The sequence below is a fragment of the Drosophila virilis genome, unplaced genomic scaffold (assembly GCF_030788295.1).
Source record: "Drosophila virilis strain 15010-1051.87 unplaced genomic scaffold, Dvir_AGI_RSII-ME tig00001822, whole genome shotgun sequence".
Classification (NCBI taxonomy): Eukaryota; Metazoa; Arthropoda; class Insecta; order Diptera; family Drosophilidae; genus Drosophila; species Drosophila virilis.
In genome coordinates, this window is record NW_027212860.1 from 405,973 (window position 1) to 423,526 (window position 17,554).

The 17,554-nt window shown below is 39.3% G+C and overlaps 1 protein-coding gene across 3 annotated transcripts in view; it reads right to left on the reverse strand.

Moving 5' to 3' along the window:
- Positions 1–5,892: 5,892 nt before the first annotated feature.
- Positions 5,893–17,554, reverse strand: part of Kap3 (kinesin associated protein 3) — a 72,589-nt gene continuing 60,927 nt past the window's right edge. The window contains exons 8-9 of one of the 3 annotated variants that reach the window (XM_032433426.2): positions 6,725–6,936; positions 5,893–6,652 (exon numbers count right to left, since the gene is read on the reverse strand). In XM_032433426.2, coding sequence (XP_032289317.1) covers positions 6,502–6,652; positions 6,725–6,936 — 363 coding nt within the window. In that variant the 3' untranslated portion in view covers positions 5,893–6,501. Of the gene's footprint in view, positions 6,653–6,708; positions 6,937–17,554 lie in introns of all 3 variants that reach the window. The other 2 variants (XM_015168263.3, XM_015168262.3) reach the window with 2 other exon arrangements.

A 17,554-nucleotide genomic window follows, 5' to 3' on the forward strand; every position in this document is an offset into this window, starting at 1 on the left:
TAATGCATTAGATACCTTCATTAGAGGAGGGAGATTTATCACGGATTCTTGGAATAAAGGAGCCAGCAGATCTACCATTAGCCCTTCACTATTGCTTAAAACTAGAGAATCAAAGCTATCGTACCAACATGGCTTCGAATAGGAATCAACACACAAATGCCAGAAACCCAAATAGAAATGTACCACCACCTATACTGCAACCCCGAAAAACTCAGCCTTCTTTCGTTCAAACTTTTAAGCCACCACCTATCAGGCCCCAACTCCCGATTCATACACCTTGGCCAACCAATACAAGCTATGGACCCACGACTTATAACAATAATGGACCGATTCCACAATACCCCAACCAACGAACTTACCAAAAACAACCACAACAGATTTACGTACCCAATAGACCTTCTGCACCAAAACCCCAACCCAGCCAATGGACGTGGACCAAAGCATCCGCACGAGGATAATAAATTACATGAACAAACCTAATTTTGAAGTAGGAAAAAGACCTCCACCACCAACAAACGCCACGGACAAAAAACAAAGAAACTTCAACATACAAACAGGAGAAGAACAGACCGATACAGAAAACACTGACAATAACGTGACCATGGAAGAATACGTACAATCAATGCCTAATTACGAACAGCAGACTAAATACGAATAGCCATTAAATGAATACACCCAGCAAATCGAAGAAGCAGATGACGGACAAAATACCCAATACCCAGTCATTAATTTTTTTGGGATAAAGAGCTCCTCTCTTCCTTACATAGAATGTAAGATGGTCAGCGGAAAGTTACTCAAAATATTATTAGATACTGGATCATACCGAAATTTCACCAACCCAAATTCGTGTCAAACTTATCCCAAATGAAAAACCCTTCGAAGCTGTCACAGTCGGCGGAAGCATTAAAATTACACACCACAAGTTCGCTAATCTTTTTAATAGAAATGATAAAAAAATATAATTCTTTCTCTTACCCACCTTAAAATCATTCCGCGCTATATTAGATAACGATAGTCTAAAGGAACTAGAGGCTGTGATACTAAGCAGCAAGAATCTACTTATAATCAAGAAAAATATATGCATACCCATTAAGCAAAAAAAAATTGAGGCGGTAAGCACGGTAATAGCACGGACAGAACATATGACAAACGAACGAAAAAAATGCCTTAATCAACTAGTTAAAATGCACCCACACCTATTCGCCAATCCGGACGAATAACTGACATACACAACCAACCGCTGAGCAGAAATTCGAACGAAAACCGACTCAACCAAATATTCAAAATTATACCAATTTCCAATTTCTTTAAAAGACGAAGTACACACCCAAATCAATGAACTTTTAAAGGACGAAATCATCAGACCCTCCCGATCCCCATACAATTTACCTGTATGGATTCTCCCGAAAAAATTAGATGCCTCCGGGCAAAAGAAATATCGCATGGTTATAGACTACAGGAAACTAAATAAAGAAACTACTGTCGACAAATACCCTATACCTGAAATTATCGAGGTACTAGCACAACTAGGCAATAAGAAAGTACTCTCTGTCTTAGATTTGAAAAGTGGCTTTCATCAAATACCCCTTAAAGAGTCAGACATAGAAAAAACTGCCTTCTCCATTCAATAAAATAAAAAACTCCCTAGTTTCCAATGAGGTAATACTCCATTACCCGGACTTCAGCAAAGATTTTCATCTGACAACAGATGCATCCAACTTTGCTTGTGGGGCTATCCTATCCCAAAACAAGTGACCCATAGCAGTTGTAACGGCAACGCTAGGATAAAGAGGTGGAAAGCTTACCTAGAAGAGTTCGAATACGAACTCCTCTATAAGCCAGGTAGGGATAACATTGTAGCCGATGCGCTATCACGTATCCCTGTGATCAATAATATTGGATCAGTAGCTGCCACCCAGCTGAGCCCAGGGCAGTTCAAGCCACAACTTAATTCCGAACATAGAAGCTCCAATAAACGTATTTAAAACCCAGATATTTCTCAATAGAGCCAACTAAACAAATTACGAATTCCATATCCCATTCCCAACATTCCACAGGCATACGATTACTCGACCAAATTTCTCAGAATACGACCTTACGCAAATACTGAAAGCTCATCAAAACCCATTCGTAATCAACGGAATAATAACCTCAGAAGAAATAATGAACAAAATTAAGCAGATATATCCCTAACATTTTAGTAACTTCAAGATTAGATTCACACAGTCTCAAGTAAAAGATTTAACAAATGAAACAGAACAAGATGAGAAGATATTGGTTACACACAACAGAGCCCACCGCAACGCACTAGCCAACAAAATACAATTGTCCGAAAGATTCTATTTCCCAAAAATGATGCAACGAATAACAGAATTAGTCAAACAGTGTCAGGTTTGTAAAGAAGAAATATACGATAGGCATCCCACTAATCCAAAACGCAAAGAAACACCAATCCCCGAATACCCAGGACAGACAATCCACATCGACATATACACGACGGAAAAAAACGTAGTACTAACGGCAGTAGACAAATTTTCGAAATTAGCTCAGGGACGAATAATCAAATCTAGGGCAATAGAAGACATTAAAAAACCACTTCATGAAATCCTTTTTTATTTTGATGTACCTAAAACCGTTGTAACAGATAGCGAAAAATCCCTTAATTCAGCCTCAATCACTTTTATGATGCAGGACCAATTAAATATAGAAGTTTATAAAACACCACCCTACAGTGAATGGTCAGGTAGAAAGATTTCATTCAACACTATCAGATATTATGAGATGCAACAAAAGAAAACAGGAGCACAGAACATTCGAAGAACTACTTAACAAATCAATATACGACTACAAATACACTATACACTCGACAACTAACAAGAGACCATTAGACATATTCCTCGGCAGAAACGTGACTACAGACCCAGACCAATACGAAAAAACTAGGAGAACATTGACAGACTCAAGCAGAAAAATTCGACTGACATGCAGAATCATTACAAACAAGAGGTTCTAGTCGGGAGCTCCCGACTAGGGAATACCAATACCAAATAAATTTAAAAAAAAAATTCCCTTGGCAGGGTTCGAACTCGCAAATGACCGCTGTCGACTTGCTGTCGACTCTACTCAACAGCCACAAAAGCAAAAAAAAAATAGTTTCCCCGGTGTGCAGATGCGCATGAATGAGTGTGTGTACATGTATACAGAAATTCTTAAAGATGCTGCTCTATTCAATTGCGCAGTTGCATATAACTTTGGTTTTTTCTTAACCGATCTTTATGAAATTTTCAACAGTATATCTCATTGTATCATAGAATATTTGTGTATACTGAAAAAGTCAATTGCATTTAAATTTTGGCTTAAATTGGTTGGCATTAAAAGTTGGGTTATTAACTTGATTTCTAGCTCTGGCATGGTAGCAGAGAGGTGGCGATGGGTATAAAATGAAAGATACTTGACAAATATACAATATTTTAGAAGAAACATATCATGTTTGGTGACTCTAGCTCTTATTATTTACCAAAACTGCCCAAAAAAACAGGATATCGATATCGATATTTATCGATTGCTTGGAAGCGGAGTAAGTTTTCGATTATCGGAAACAAACTCGATCTGCGCAGGCACTAGTAGCACCTACATCTACATTCTTATAGGTTCTGAGATCCTTGCGTTCATACATACGGACGGACGGACAGACAGACGGACATAGCTAGATCGACTCGGGTATTGATGCTGATCAAGAATATATATACTTTATGGGGTCCTTCTGCCTGTTACATACATTTGAATTTTGGACAAATACAATACACCCTTATACCACTAACAAAAGAACATATAGACTGGACATCACAAAGAAGAAACGTTGGCACAAAAAGTATCAGAAATCCCAAAATCTTGTTAAATTTGCATCGGGGACAGGCAGGCAGGCAAGCAACAGACACACAAGCGCATAAATGCTTCTATTCATATACAAAATATTCAAGTATGTGTGAATAGCGAAAATATTTAAAATGCACACATAGCAACGCTTAGGTACCCTTACCAACAATAACGAGCTAAAATGCAAGAACTTCGCATCGACGTGGCAAACATTTTCTCTATTTCATATAACTCGTGCCTTCAAAAGGGTAGAAACGCCTCAGCGTTTGAGAAAAAATTGAATTTGTGCGCAGTTTTGCTTGTCGGACACATACACACACATACACACTTAAACAATCCCTAAACATTAAGAGAGAGCATTGAGAGCTGAGAGTAAGTGCGAGCGAGATAAAAATTAACAGCCTTGCCGTTCTATCGCACAAATCATATGGAAGACAGTGCGCCCAGCACATTCCTATAGAGAAGGCAGTTCAACAATACATCATATGTATATCTTACTCCCTTCCTCGCTAGTTTGGAGCAGATGCCTCCGATACTTTTTGTGCCATCGTTTCTCCTATGTGATGTCCAGTCTATATGTTCTTTGGTTAGTGTTAGTAGGTAAAGTTAAAAGTAAGTGTGACACTTTTTCCACCTCTTCAATTTTAGCTCCTAATGTCATTAACTAATTCATCAATTCGTTAAATCTATTTAAATGACTCATAAGTGAATTGTCGCCATATAATATAAATGTTAATATCTGCTCCCGTATGGAAAGTTGCAAGGCTAAACTTTCACGCTCGTACAGTGAGTCCAATTTATCTAAAATTTGATTTGCAGAATTATCATTATAAGCAAATGACAAAAATGAATCGCTAAGAAATTCATTTATTATATTTGTTGTTGCTTGCCTTAGACATTATATCGTCAATCTCTTCTGATTTATCTTTTTCAATAACTTATAAAATATTGAGCGAAATTTCCTTATAGAGTATTTCACTCCATTAACAGCGGATATATTTTAAATTTGCTTTGTTTTTTATTTTCCTAAGACGTTGTCCCGTAGAATTCTTGGGTGCATACACTCACACACTTTTAAATGATATTAATTATTTGTGCACGGCGAAAATTTTTCCTCTTCAGGGTCACTTTAAGCCTACAACCTGCATACTTACATATAAACGTTATTAAAACAAAGGTTGTGTGGAAACTTGTATTTTTTTTTTGCTTAAATTTTTTTTCACTTGCCAAATATTTTTTTTTAATGTTGTTCATTTCTTTATTTAAGTGTGCACGATTTTCCTTTTTTTATTAATTTAATATTTTATTTATTAAGCGCGTCCACTTGTTTATTCTGATGCTCAGCTAAACGGCTAAACAGCTAAAGGCTAAACGATAGAAACATTCCAGAATCAAGACTAAAGTGTCAAAATAATAAAAGCCTACCTGGTCACTGTAAATTTTGAATGAATGAGTGTTTCTGTTAATAATATAATTATAATGTTTCTGTTAATAAACATAATTGTACAACTAAGTGCATTAATCTGTGAGTAATTCGTATTTTCACATCTCAGAAAAGGGCCGCTATTCAAGTGAGCGGCAGTGTATGCTATTTTTTGTCTTTTAATCAAAACCTTGGGGTGGTGAGGGGGACGCAAACTTCTCTTGCGCACTACTGTTTGTTACCGCCACTCAAAGTCGAACTCCCAGTTGCCATGACCATCGACGACATCGATGCAGAATTCTGCTTAAAGCCTTCACTCAAATTTTCGTCAGTTGCTGCCCATGGGCACAACTGCATACGTCGGTCAACTACCGTGGAAGGCCAATTGCAACCTAAAGAGCGGGGATTCGCTCATCCGCCTCCGGGCAGATCGGGCGGGAAGTCGCTAAAGTTCTGCCACCTTTTTTGATTAACGCCGTAGATCGCACTTACGAGATTCTCTACGCTCACGTGAGCTAAGTCTTATCAGTAGAGGACTACAATTTCATATACCGCTATGGTAGAAAAGCAGCAGTAAAAACGCCACTAATCAATTTCTGTAATCGCATTTAGTCTTCAGCGGGACAAAGACACGCGTTCTTTTTATTGTACTCGTATTTCTTTGTTGCTTGTGGCGGGTTTTGTTATTTATTTGTTGCGGCTTATAGTAACATCTAAGATTTTACTATCTGATACAATTTTTAAACTAAAATAATTTAACAAATGGTTTTCACTGGCCGGTAATATTGTGTGAATTAAATGTTAGGCTTGCCGGTTGAACTAGCTGTCTATATAGCTTCATCAAGAGCCTCTCGGTTCAATCACCATCAGACTGCTATCGGATCTGAGTGTGCAAGCCCAAGCAATAGCCCATTGAGAATAATAAGTATAATGAAAAGACGACTAGACCAGCAAAAAGCCTATCTTTGTGTGTCAATTTTTGTTATATATAAAAAAAATCAAGCAAAAACCTACCAATTAAAACATATAGTTTGAAAATTGTACGAAAATTTTAGTTTTGTAAATGACGGGAATAAAGCTGCCTCGCCAGTATATGTATTTACCACATGGGACCATGCGACATATTAGGTTACATCTGTTCTGTTATGCCAATGCCGTCGAGCTCAACGCTGTAAATAGACTACTTAATTTGTTTTATCTTACTATGTTAGCTCTTGATGTAAGCCATCGGTATCTACAATCTTGTTGGACCTTAACATAGAAATGGTATCATCGCCACCCTGGCTGGAACCTTGCGACTTGGGGCTAAAGCTCATATTACACATTCCATCAAGATCCTGGCCGCGCCGATACCTGTGCGAAAGAAAAATGAGTTATCGACCAGGACTCATACTTCCATGTTGTTATACCTACGTGCTTACATACTTGCTATAAGTGGATATAGCTGGGCTGTCATATTCAAGCTCATTAATGTTTGAGTTGTATATATTGCAATTGTCTAAGTACTCAGATCGTATAAACGTGTTTAAATCATTATCATTATCATTATTATCAACGTAGTCTTGCTCGTTATCCCGTTCCTGCTGCGACTCTACCATACATAGCCACTGCGAGTTGTGGTTTCGGAACTTTTCTAGCTGTGAGGGACAAAAAATTGTAATGATGTTATTAACATGTTGATGTATATAAGATGGTAGGAATAAACATACGGATATTTTTACTTTTGCAAAAATATGCATTTATCAGTTATGAATGTACTTAAGATTGTTCTATTACTATACATTAATATTAATAATAACATTAATATATTGATTAAAGTGCAACCCGAAAAGAAAGAACTGACAAGCAAAGTAACACTGGGTTTTAGGAAAATATGACCATAGGGATTGGAAGCTGAAGGACAACTGAAGTCATCTGTTTATACAATTGTATGTAATAGGCAAAAGGAAGACTCTTCGATTTAATGATTAAAATTAGAAAAGAGCATAGCTGTGGGTAAGGAGAGCTACAGATATCAAACTTGTATACCCTTACAGAGGATTTTTTAATTTTGTCTTGAAATGTGTAATGTTGGATCAAAAGCGTTTTTTTTTGACCTTTTAAGAATCTTATCTCAAGTGGGCGTGTTTTACAAATTGATGAGAAACACGACTGATTTCTATGATGATGCTTACAGAACTGATTTCTTAACATAAATTAAGATTAAAGGGACCGAGCAATTACAGAGTTCGAGAGAGAGCGAGGCTTCGTACATGTGTATGAGTGCTTATGACATTCAAATAGAAGAGAATTAGCATATGTTAACATAATCTGCTTTGACATTGCTATTGATACCCTGACTAATGTATATATGAGGTATATGACCGAACATCCCGGCCGCCTTGAAAGAAATCTCTTTCGAGAGACAGGTAGAACAGCCAGCTTATGTACTGGCCGGCAACAGAGTCCAGAGGCAGTGCGAATATATGCGACACGAACCCGGTCATCTTTGCCACTCACAACAGACTCAACACGCCCTAATTTCCAGTGTAATGGTGGTGTGTTGTCCTCATGTATGATGACCATAGAGTCAACTGTGAAATTTGGGGAAGCCGAAGTCCATTTTGTCCTGGCTTGGAGCTCGTTCACATACTCCGCAGACCAACGACGCCAAAATTGCTGTTTAACAGCTGTGATCTGCTCGTAACGAAAGAAAGTGTCCTGCAGTGAGAGCGCTGAAGTCGTTGGGATCAGATGATAGCGGTGACAGCAGGCGAAAGTTGGGTACTGCTTCTATCTCAACGACTGCAGTGTTCAGTTCCTCAAAGGTGAACCGGGTGTTAGCGAGGGTACGCACCAGCAGACTATTTGTGCTCTTGACAGCGGCCTCCCAAAGACCGCCAAAGTGTGGAGCCCTAGGTGGAATGATATGAAAGGTTATCTCTTCAGAGGAACAATATGATAGGATAGCATCTTGAGTGCTAGTGTTGAACATGAACTTCTTTAACTCGAGTAGCTTGTTGGATGCTCCGACAAAATTTGTGGCGTTGTCACAATAGATGTGCGATACTGGTCCACGACGGGCAACCATTCGTTTTAACGATTCCAAAAATTTATTCGTTGAAAGATCTGACACGATTTCAATGTGAACGGCCTTTACGGCCATGCAGACATATATGGCGATATAGAATTTTGTGGGACCCTTGCCACGTATTCGAAGATTCACTAGACCGCAGAAGTCGACTCCAACGTGGCGAAATGGCTTGTCTGTGGATAAGCGCTCAGGTGGCAGGGAACCCATGACTTGACGAAGTAGAACTGGACGATATCTGACACAGTGTACACAAGAACGAACAATGCTGCGTGCTAAAGCTCTTGCGTTTATGACCCAGAATTGAAGCCGCAGCAGTCCAACTAATGCCTTTGGTCCTGCATGGTAATTGCGCAAGTGAAGATGCCGAACATAATTGTGGACAAATTGCGATTCCTTGGGAACAAGTAAAGGATGCCTTTGACGAGAGGGGATATCAGCATGCTCGAGTCTGCCACCAACCTTAATGAGCTCGTATCCAGAAGAGTCATCTATGAAGGGGCTGAGAAATTTCAGATTGCTTTTCAAATCTCTTTGTTTCCTTAGCAATTGCAAATCTTCCTTGAAATAGTGCTGTTGGATGATCCTGATGATGTTCGTGGCGAAGTGCCCGAATGTATGAACTGGTTCCGTTCTGCCAGTCCAGAATAGAATTCTTTCGATAATTGCAGCAAATGTAGACTTCCGTTTTTCAACATTGATGATGTCCATATCCAAATCATTGTCGAATTGATGGCAGGGCCATTGAGTCTCGGAATCACGTAGAAAAGCAGGTCCTGTAAGCCAAATTGATTGCTGGAGCTCATTAGCTGGGCATCCACGTGACACGATGTCAGCAGGGTTCAATTTTGACGGTACATGTCTCCACTTTCCATCTGCTGTTTGATCTTGTATAATGGATACTCTATTTCCAACAAATGTCGACAAGGTGATAGAGTGTTGTTGCAGCCAGTGCAAGACAATCTGCGAATCAGACCAGAAATGCGCGCGACGCACGCTTGCCGATGAATATGTTTTTGACAGTTGTATATAACTTACTCAGAAGTTGAGCTCAGCTTAACTCTAATCGAGGAAGCGTCAGCTTCTTGACAGGACCCACCCGAGATTTAGCAGGCAGAAGCTGAATCTGGACATTGCCATACGCGTCCGTGGAACGCACATATACGCAACAGCCGTAAGCACGTATTGATGCTTCACAGAAAGCGTGCAGTTTTATGTCTGTGAGCTTAGCTTGCAATCAAACACGTGGTACTGAAATCAACGACAATTCCTTGAGAGACGTTACGCAGTTTCTCCATGCTTGTAGAAGTGATTGCGGAACAGATTCATCCCAGGCGAGTTTTAGCAGCCATAGCTCCAGTATGATGATTTTCGAGACGATAATGATTGGTGCCAGCAATCCTAATGGATCGAACAGAGAAGACGCAGTCGAGAGAATAGTCCTCTTTGTGACTGTTGAATACAATTTTTTGGGTTTAAATACAAATAGTAGCACATCACGACGTTGATCCCAAGCTACGCCAAGTGCGCTAGTGACAGCGTTTTCATCCAAGTTTAAATCCTTTACCGATGGGAAGTGTCCTTGGCGAAGTATCTCGGTGACCTCGTGTTTGATGTTCTGCAACTTGATGAGCTCGTTTGCTCCGCATAACAGATCATCAACATAAAACGATGATTTAACAATGGATGCGCCAATGGGAAACACGTTCACATGCAGATCTGCCAGATATTGCAAACTGCGAACTACTAAGTATGGGGCCATTCCATACGTCACTGTATTTAGCTCAAAGGTCTGCAAATCAGCATCAGGGGATGCACTCCAAAATATATATTGAAATTTCCGATCCACTGGGCTGACTAAACCTTGTCTATACATTTTCGTAATGTCCGCAGTGATGGCGTAACGAACCGATCGAAAACGAAGGAGAAGTATATACAGATCTTCTTGGAGTGTTGGGCCAACGAGAAGCAAATCATTCAATGAATACTGGGACGATGAAGTGCACGAGGCGTCAAACACGACTCGTAACTTCGTTGATGCACTGCTGGGTTTGAAAACACAATGGTGAGGTATATAAAAGTGTGGCTCACTTAATCTCGGATTCGTCACTAAGTCGTTGGGATCAGATGATAGCGGTGACAGCAGGCGAAAGTTGGGTACTGCTTCTATCTCAACGACTGCAGTGTTCAGTTCCTCAAAGGTGAACCGGGTGTTAGCGAGGGTACGCACCAGCAGACTATTTGTGCTCTTGACAGCGGCCTCCCAAAGACCGCCAAAGTGTGGAGCCCTAGGTGGAATGATATGAAAGGTTATCTCTTCAGAGGAACAATATGATAGGATAGCATCTTGAGTGCTAGTGTTGAACATGAACTTCTTTAACTCGAGTAGCTTGTTGGATGCTCCGACAAAATTTGTGGCGTTGTCACAATAGATGTGCGATACTGGTCCACGACGGGCAACCATTCGTTTTAACGATTCCAAAAATTTATTCGTTGAAAGATCTGACACGATTTCAATGTGAACGGCCTTTACGGCCATGCAGACATATATGGCGATATAGAATTTTGTGGGACCCTTGCCACGTATTCGAAGATTCACTAGACCGCAGAAGTCGACTCCAACGTGGCGAAATGGCTTGTCTGTGGATAAGCGCTCAGGTGGCAGGGAACCCATGACTTGACGAAGTAGAACTGGACGATATCTGACACAGTGTACACAAGAACGAACAATGCTGCGTGCTAAAGCTCTTGCGTTTATGACCCAGAATTGAAGCCGCAGCAGTCCAACTAATGCCTTTGGTCCTGCATGGTAATTGCGCAAGTGAAGATGCCGAACATAATTGTGGACAAATTGCGATTCCTTGGGAACAAGTAAAGGATGCCTTTGACGAGAGGGGATATCAGCATGCTCGAGTCTGCCACCAACCTTAATGAGCTCGTATCCAGAAGAGTCATCTATGAAGGGGCTGAGAAATTTCAGATTGCTTTTCAAATCTCTTTGTTTCCTTAGCAATTGCAAATCTTCCTTGAAATAGTGCTGTTGGATGATCCTGATGATGTTCGTGGCGAAGTGCCCGAATGTATGAACTGGTTCCGTTCTGCCAGTCCAGAATAGAATTCTTTCGATAATTGCAGCAAATGTAGACTTCCGTTTTTCAACATTGATGATGTCCATATCCAAATCATTGTCGAATTGATGGCAGGGCCATTGAGTCTCGGAATCACGTAGAAAAGCAGGTCCTGTAAGCCAAATTGATTGCTGGAGCTCATTAGCTGGGCATCCACGTGACACGATGTCAGCAGGGTTCAATTTTGACGGTACATGTCTCCACTTTCCATCTGCTGTTTGATCTTGTATAATGGATACTCTATTTCCAACAAATGTCGACAAGGTGATAGAGTGTTGTTGCAGCCAGTGCAAGACAATCTGCGAATCAGACCAGAAATGCGCGCGACGCACGCTTGCCGATGAATATGTTTTTGACAGTTGTATATAACTTACTCAGAAGTTGAGCTCAGCTTAACTCTAATCGAGGAAGCGTCAGCTTCTTGACAGGACCCACCCGAGATTTAGCAGGCAGAAGCTGAATCTGGACATTGCCATACGCGTCCGTGGAACGCACATATACGCAACAGCCGTAAGCACGTATTGATGCTTCACAGAAAGCGTGCAGTTTTATGTCTGTGAGCTTAGCTTGCAATCAAAAACGTGGTACTGAAATCAACGACAATTCCTTGAGAGACGTTACGCAGTTTCTCCATGCTTGTAGAAGTGATTGCGGAACAGATTCATCCCAGGCGAGTTTTAGCAGCCATAGCTCCAGTATGATGATTTTCGAGACGATAATGATTGGTGCCAGCAATCCTAATGGATCGAACAGAGAAGACGCAGTCGAGAGAATAGTCCTCTTTGTGACTGTTGAATACAATTTTTTGGGTTTAAATTCAAATAGTAGCACATCACGACGTTGATCCCAAGCTACGCCAAGTGCGCTAGTGACAGCGTTTTCATCCAAGTTTAAATCCTTTACCGATGGGAAGTGTCCTCGGCGAAGTATCTCGGTGACCTCGTGTTTGATGTTCTGCAACTTGATGAGCTCGTTTGCTCCGCATAACAGATCATCAACATAAAACGATTATTTAACAATGGATGCGCCAATGGGAAACACGTTCACATGCAGATCTGCCAGATATTGCAAACTGCGAACTACTAAGTATGGGGCCATTCCATACGTCACTGTATTTAGCTCAAAGGTCTGCAAATCAGCATCAGGGGATGCACTCCAAAATATATATTGAAATTTCCGATCCACTGGGCTGACTAAACCTTGTCTATACATTTTCGTAATGTCCGCAGTGATGGCGTAACGAACCGATCGAAAACGAAGGAGAAGTATATACAGATCTTCTTGGAGTGTTGGGCCAACGAGAAGCAAATCATTCAATGAATACTGGGACGATGAAGTGCACGAGGCGTCAAACACGACTCGTAACTTCGTTGATGCACTGCTGGGTTTGAAAACACAATGGTGAGGTATATAAAAGTGTGGCTCACTTAATCTCGGATTCGTCACTAAAGTCATATGGCCAAGATCCTCATATTCTTTCATGAAGGTTACATATTGCGATTGAACAGTAGGCTGCTGACTGAGGCGCCTCTCGAGCGATTAAAAACGACGACATGCAACATCGCTTGAATTGCCAAGGCACATTGGATCTCCCTTGAAAGGTAGACGCACAACAATCCTGCCGTTATTCATCTGTGTTGTCCTTGAATACATATCTTCACAGAGCCGATGTTCTGGATTGATTGACTTTGGAGAATTTTAAGAGCATCAATGCTCCACAGTAATTGAAGATTTTTGTCAATTGACTCCTCCTTGCATTCATCAGGGGCGTATAAACAAGGCAGAGCATTGCTTGACTCATGTTCCCAAGTCAACTCCATAACTGATCAATTCGCCCAACGGCTGCATCTACGCCGTGATAAGCATCATTTCGAAATCAGCAACATAGGGGAGACCTCGACTAAAATTAACAACTGTACAACTACTGGAATTAAATCTCGTTTGTTACCATTTGAAGTAACACTACAGTTCTGCATAACGTCTCACATTGCCTACCAGCCGGATTCGGAAATCGACTCCTCAGATTGGAGGTTGCCCGCGAATACACCACTTGCGGACGAAACTTTCCACAGGTCAGGTCGGACTGATCTCCTTCTCGGTACCGAGGCATTTTTCGAATGCCTGGCTGTATATATGTATATATATATATATATATAGGACATCGATATCGATTTTTATCGATTGCTTGGAAACGGAGTAAGTTATTGATTATTGGAAATAAACTCGATCTGGAACTAGGAGCACCTACATCTAAAATTTCTCTAGCTCTTATAGGTTCTGAGATCCTTGCGTTCATACATACGGAGGGACGAAGGGACGGACGGACAGACAGACAGACGGACATGGCTAGATCAACTCGGCTATTAATGCTGATTAAGAATATATAAACTTTATTGGGTCGGAGATGATTCCTTCTGCCTGTTACATTCATTTGCATTTTGCACAAACACAATATACTCTTTTTACCCATTTTCAATGGGTTCAGGGTATAAAAAATATAACTAAAACTAGCGGGCATAGACCTGCCTTGCCCGTGGGACTTTTGTTATAAAATCAATGTTCTCGAAAAGCTTTGAAAATGATTTTGAAACTGAGCGGACAGTAAACAAACTACTCATACAAACGCGTTCCTTCATTTTACCACTGTTTCGAGTTTCGCTGAAACTCGTATTCATTATATTCTTTTATAGCGCTTTGAAAATAAGTTTGATGCAAATCGGACACAGCTTAAAATTCTCAAAAAATTGATTTAAAATGCACTCTCCACTGAAGTAGTTTAGATTTTACAAAAAATGTGAAACACGTCTCTAATGATTTTTTATGTAGATCCATGCTACTGAATTTGAAGGTAATAGGCCACCCACCAAATTTTTGACTCCCATTTCCACAAAGAAGGAAAGTATTTTTCAAAAAGTGTGAAACACCCCTCTAATGAATTTTAGAAATGATCTTTGAAAATAAGTTTGAGGCTGATCCGATGGTTAACAAAAAAGTTTCATACCAACGTTTTTCGCTAATTAAGCACTGTTGTTGGTTGAAATTTTCCAAATTGCTGAAACACGTATTCATTAAGTTCTTATGTAGTGCTTTAAAAATAAATTTGTTAGCAAATCGGACACCACTTAAAACTTCCCCCAAAAAAATCTTTGAATCGCATTTCCACCGAAGGAGTTTAGATTTTGCGAAAAATGTGAAACACGTCTCCAATGGTTTTTATGTAGAGCTTTGAAAATGAATTTGAGCGCGAAACGCCAACCACCAATTCCTTGACCCCCATTTCCACCAAGGAGGAATACATTTTTGGAAACACCCCTCAAATGAAATTAAACAAAGAACTTTTAAATTGATTTTGCGGCCAATCGGATGGTAAACGAAAAAGTTTAATACAAACGTGTTTCGCGATATTTCCATATCTACGGGTGGAATTTCCTGTGCGCTTATCACCAATCCGTTAGGCAGTCAGGACAAACAGTTTTATAATATATAAGATATTTAACCCTAGATATACTATTGATAAATTTTAAAGGAAAATTTAAAAGTAAAATAGGTTTATCACAAAGCGCACCTTGTGCAATTACTACATTCAGGAAAAAGCAGACGTTAATTGATTTTAGTTTTGTTTTGGCACAGTGTGTGTCTCAGGTACCTATGTTTGAATGTGTGAGTTATTAATGAATAGGTATATCAAAATATGTAAGTATTATCTTCGTCTCTAAGAGGGCCGTGCAAGCAAATATGTTTAAATGTGTGTGTATATACATACATAAAATCATATATATGAATGTGTTGTTATTCCTCCACTGGCTTTTGCTGACAAATAAATAAATTTGGCAGTTTTCTAACTGTGACCATTACCAGTCCCAAATTTGTACTCAAGTACATATGTATGAATGTATGTTGCGTACTGAGGTTGGTTTGGTAAAAAATAAGTAGTCTTAAATGATGCAAAATGAATGTAATTTATTTAAGTTTGAATATTCACTATATTATTATTATTTCCCAACTAACTGAAACTCATAGATTAAATTACAAAAAATTTTTCAATTAACATTTTAAAATATAGACTTTAATTTTTATTTAAATAAAGAGGTTTATGCGATTTGGCTGCTACCGACTGGTAGTCATGGGTAAGGTGAAAAATGTTAAGATTTGGATTTTCTAACACTGTTATTTAAGATTGGAGAACAATAACTATGCATCTAAAAAAAAGAATAGATTAAATTCAGTATTTAAGAATTATCTTTTAAACCAAAATATTTGTACTCTTTTATTTCTTATTAGGGGAATAAAAATAATAATAATTTAGTTAAAACATTAATTTAAAGAAATTATATAAATATTTACATTAGCTTAAATAAAGTCAGCGCTAGAAAACTTACAAAGGCCAGTGCAGTGGAGAACAACACATTCATATATATTTTATACATATTTGCTTGCACGGCCCTCTTAGAGACGAAGATAAGAGTACATTCTATTTTAGGACAATGATACTGAAAAATAGGTCTGGTGCGAGTATTGACTTGGCTAAATATTCCATAGCCAACTCGAACTGCATTCTTCTGAGTTGTCAGTTCTATCAGAATTAACTTTCTTGTTGCAAAAGGACGAGACAACTTAATAATTTTGTAAGCTTGGAGCGAAAATCTTCAAGTTTGCCATCTTATTTTTCTCTCGGGATGGATAAAGCTAGCAATAAGTCTGATTCTGCTAATCGTTTTCATAACTTTGTTCAATCAACTTATTCTTCCGTTTGTCATAATAATACTTACCCTTACAATATAACTTCCTCGAGCTTTATACTACTGCCTTTTATTTTCCATTCCTTTCTACTTTCTGCTATAAGCTCTTTAAAATCTTCTCACCCTCCTGGGCCTGATAATATTCCTAGTTGAATTGGAATTCTTCCCTTCTTCGTCCACTGCTAAAGGTTTTGAATCTATCCCTTGAATTTGCAGCATTTTTGTATCTCAGTTGTCTCCCCTGTGCAACATGCATTCGTAAAGAATCGGTCAACTACCACCAATCTGTTCGAATTTCTTTTCTTGGTAATCGATGCTTTCTTTTCTAAAATGCAAACTAGTGTCATTTACAGTGAGTTCGGTAAGGAGTTTGACTCTGTACACCATGACATTTTACTCTTAAAACGACCGAATAGGTTTCACTCTGTCTCTTTTGCTTTGGATTAAATCTTATTTAAGAGGTAGGGCCCAAAGAGTAATGCTGAGGCTGACTACCTTTACTCTTTACTCTTTTTATAAATGATCTCCCCTCTGTTATTTCACATGCCCGTGTACTCATGTATGCGGACGATGTCAAACTTTTTCTATCATACACTAATCCTCTACATCATTCTCGTCTTCAAGACGATTTGAACGCTATGCATCTTTGGTGTTCGGCCAAACAATTGCATCTAAATTGTTCAAAGTGTATGTTTATGACAATTAATCGTACTACACCTTATCTTGTCAGTTATGCAATCGACAATATCCCTTTGCAACGTATACTAACAGTTAAGAATCTAGGCGTTATTTTTTATTCTAAACTCTGTTTCAATCTTCACATAGATACCATCGTTAATGAGGCAAAAGGTAAACTTGGATTTAATAACGATGGTCTAAAGAGTTTAACGATCCTTTTATAACAAAACTTCTGTACATCTCCCTTGCTCGCCCTATTCTTGAATACTGCTCTTGCATCTGGTCTCCGCAGTATACCAATAGCCAAGATCGTATTGAATCTGTTAAGAAGCAATATCTGCTTTTTGCCTTACGAGGTTTAAATTGGGACCGTAATCTTCGGTTGCCATCCTACTCCAGCAGGCTGCTTCTTCTCAACCTTCCGTCGTTCAGCAACCGTAGGACAATTCTCGCTGTTGTCCTTCTACATAAGTTGATTATTGGCGACATAGATTCTCATTTTCTGCTAGGGCGTCTTTAATTCTCTGTTCCGGCTAGACCAACCAGAAATTATCGCTCTTTATTCCTAAGTGCACAACGGACTACTCTATGCACAATCCTTTTCGCATGCTATGTAAAAATTATGATAGTTTGCATCACG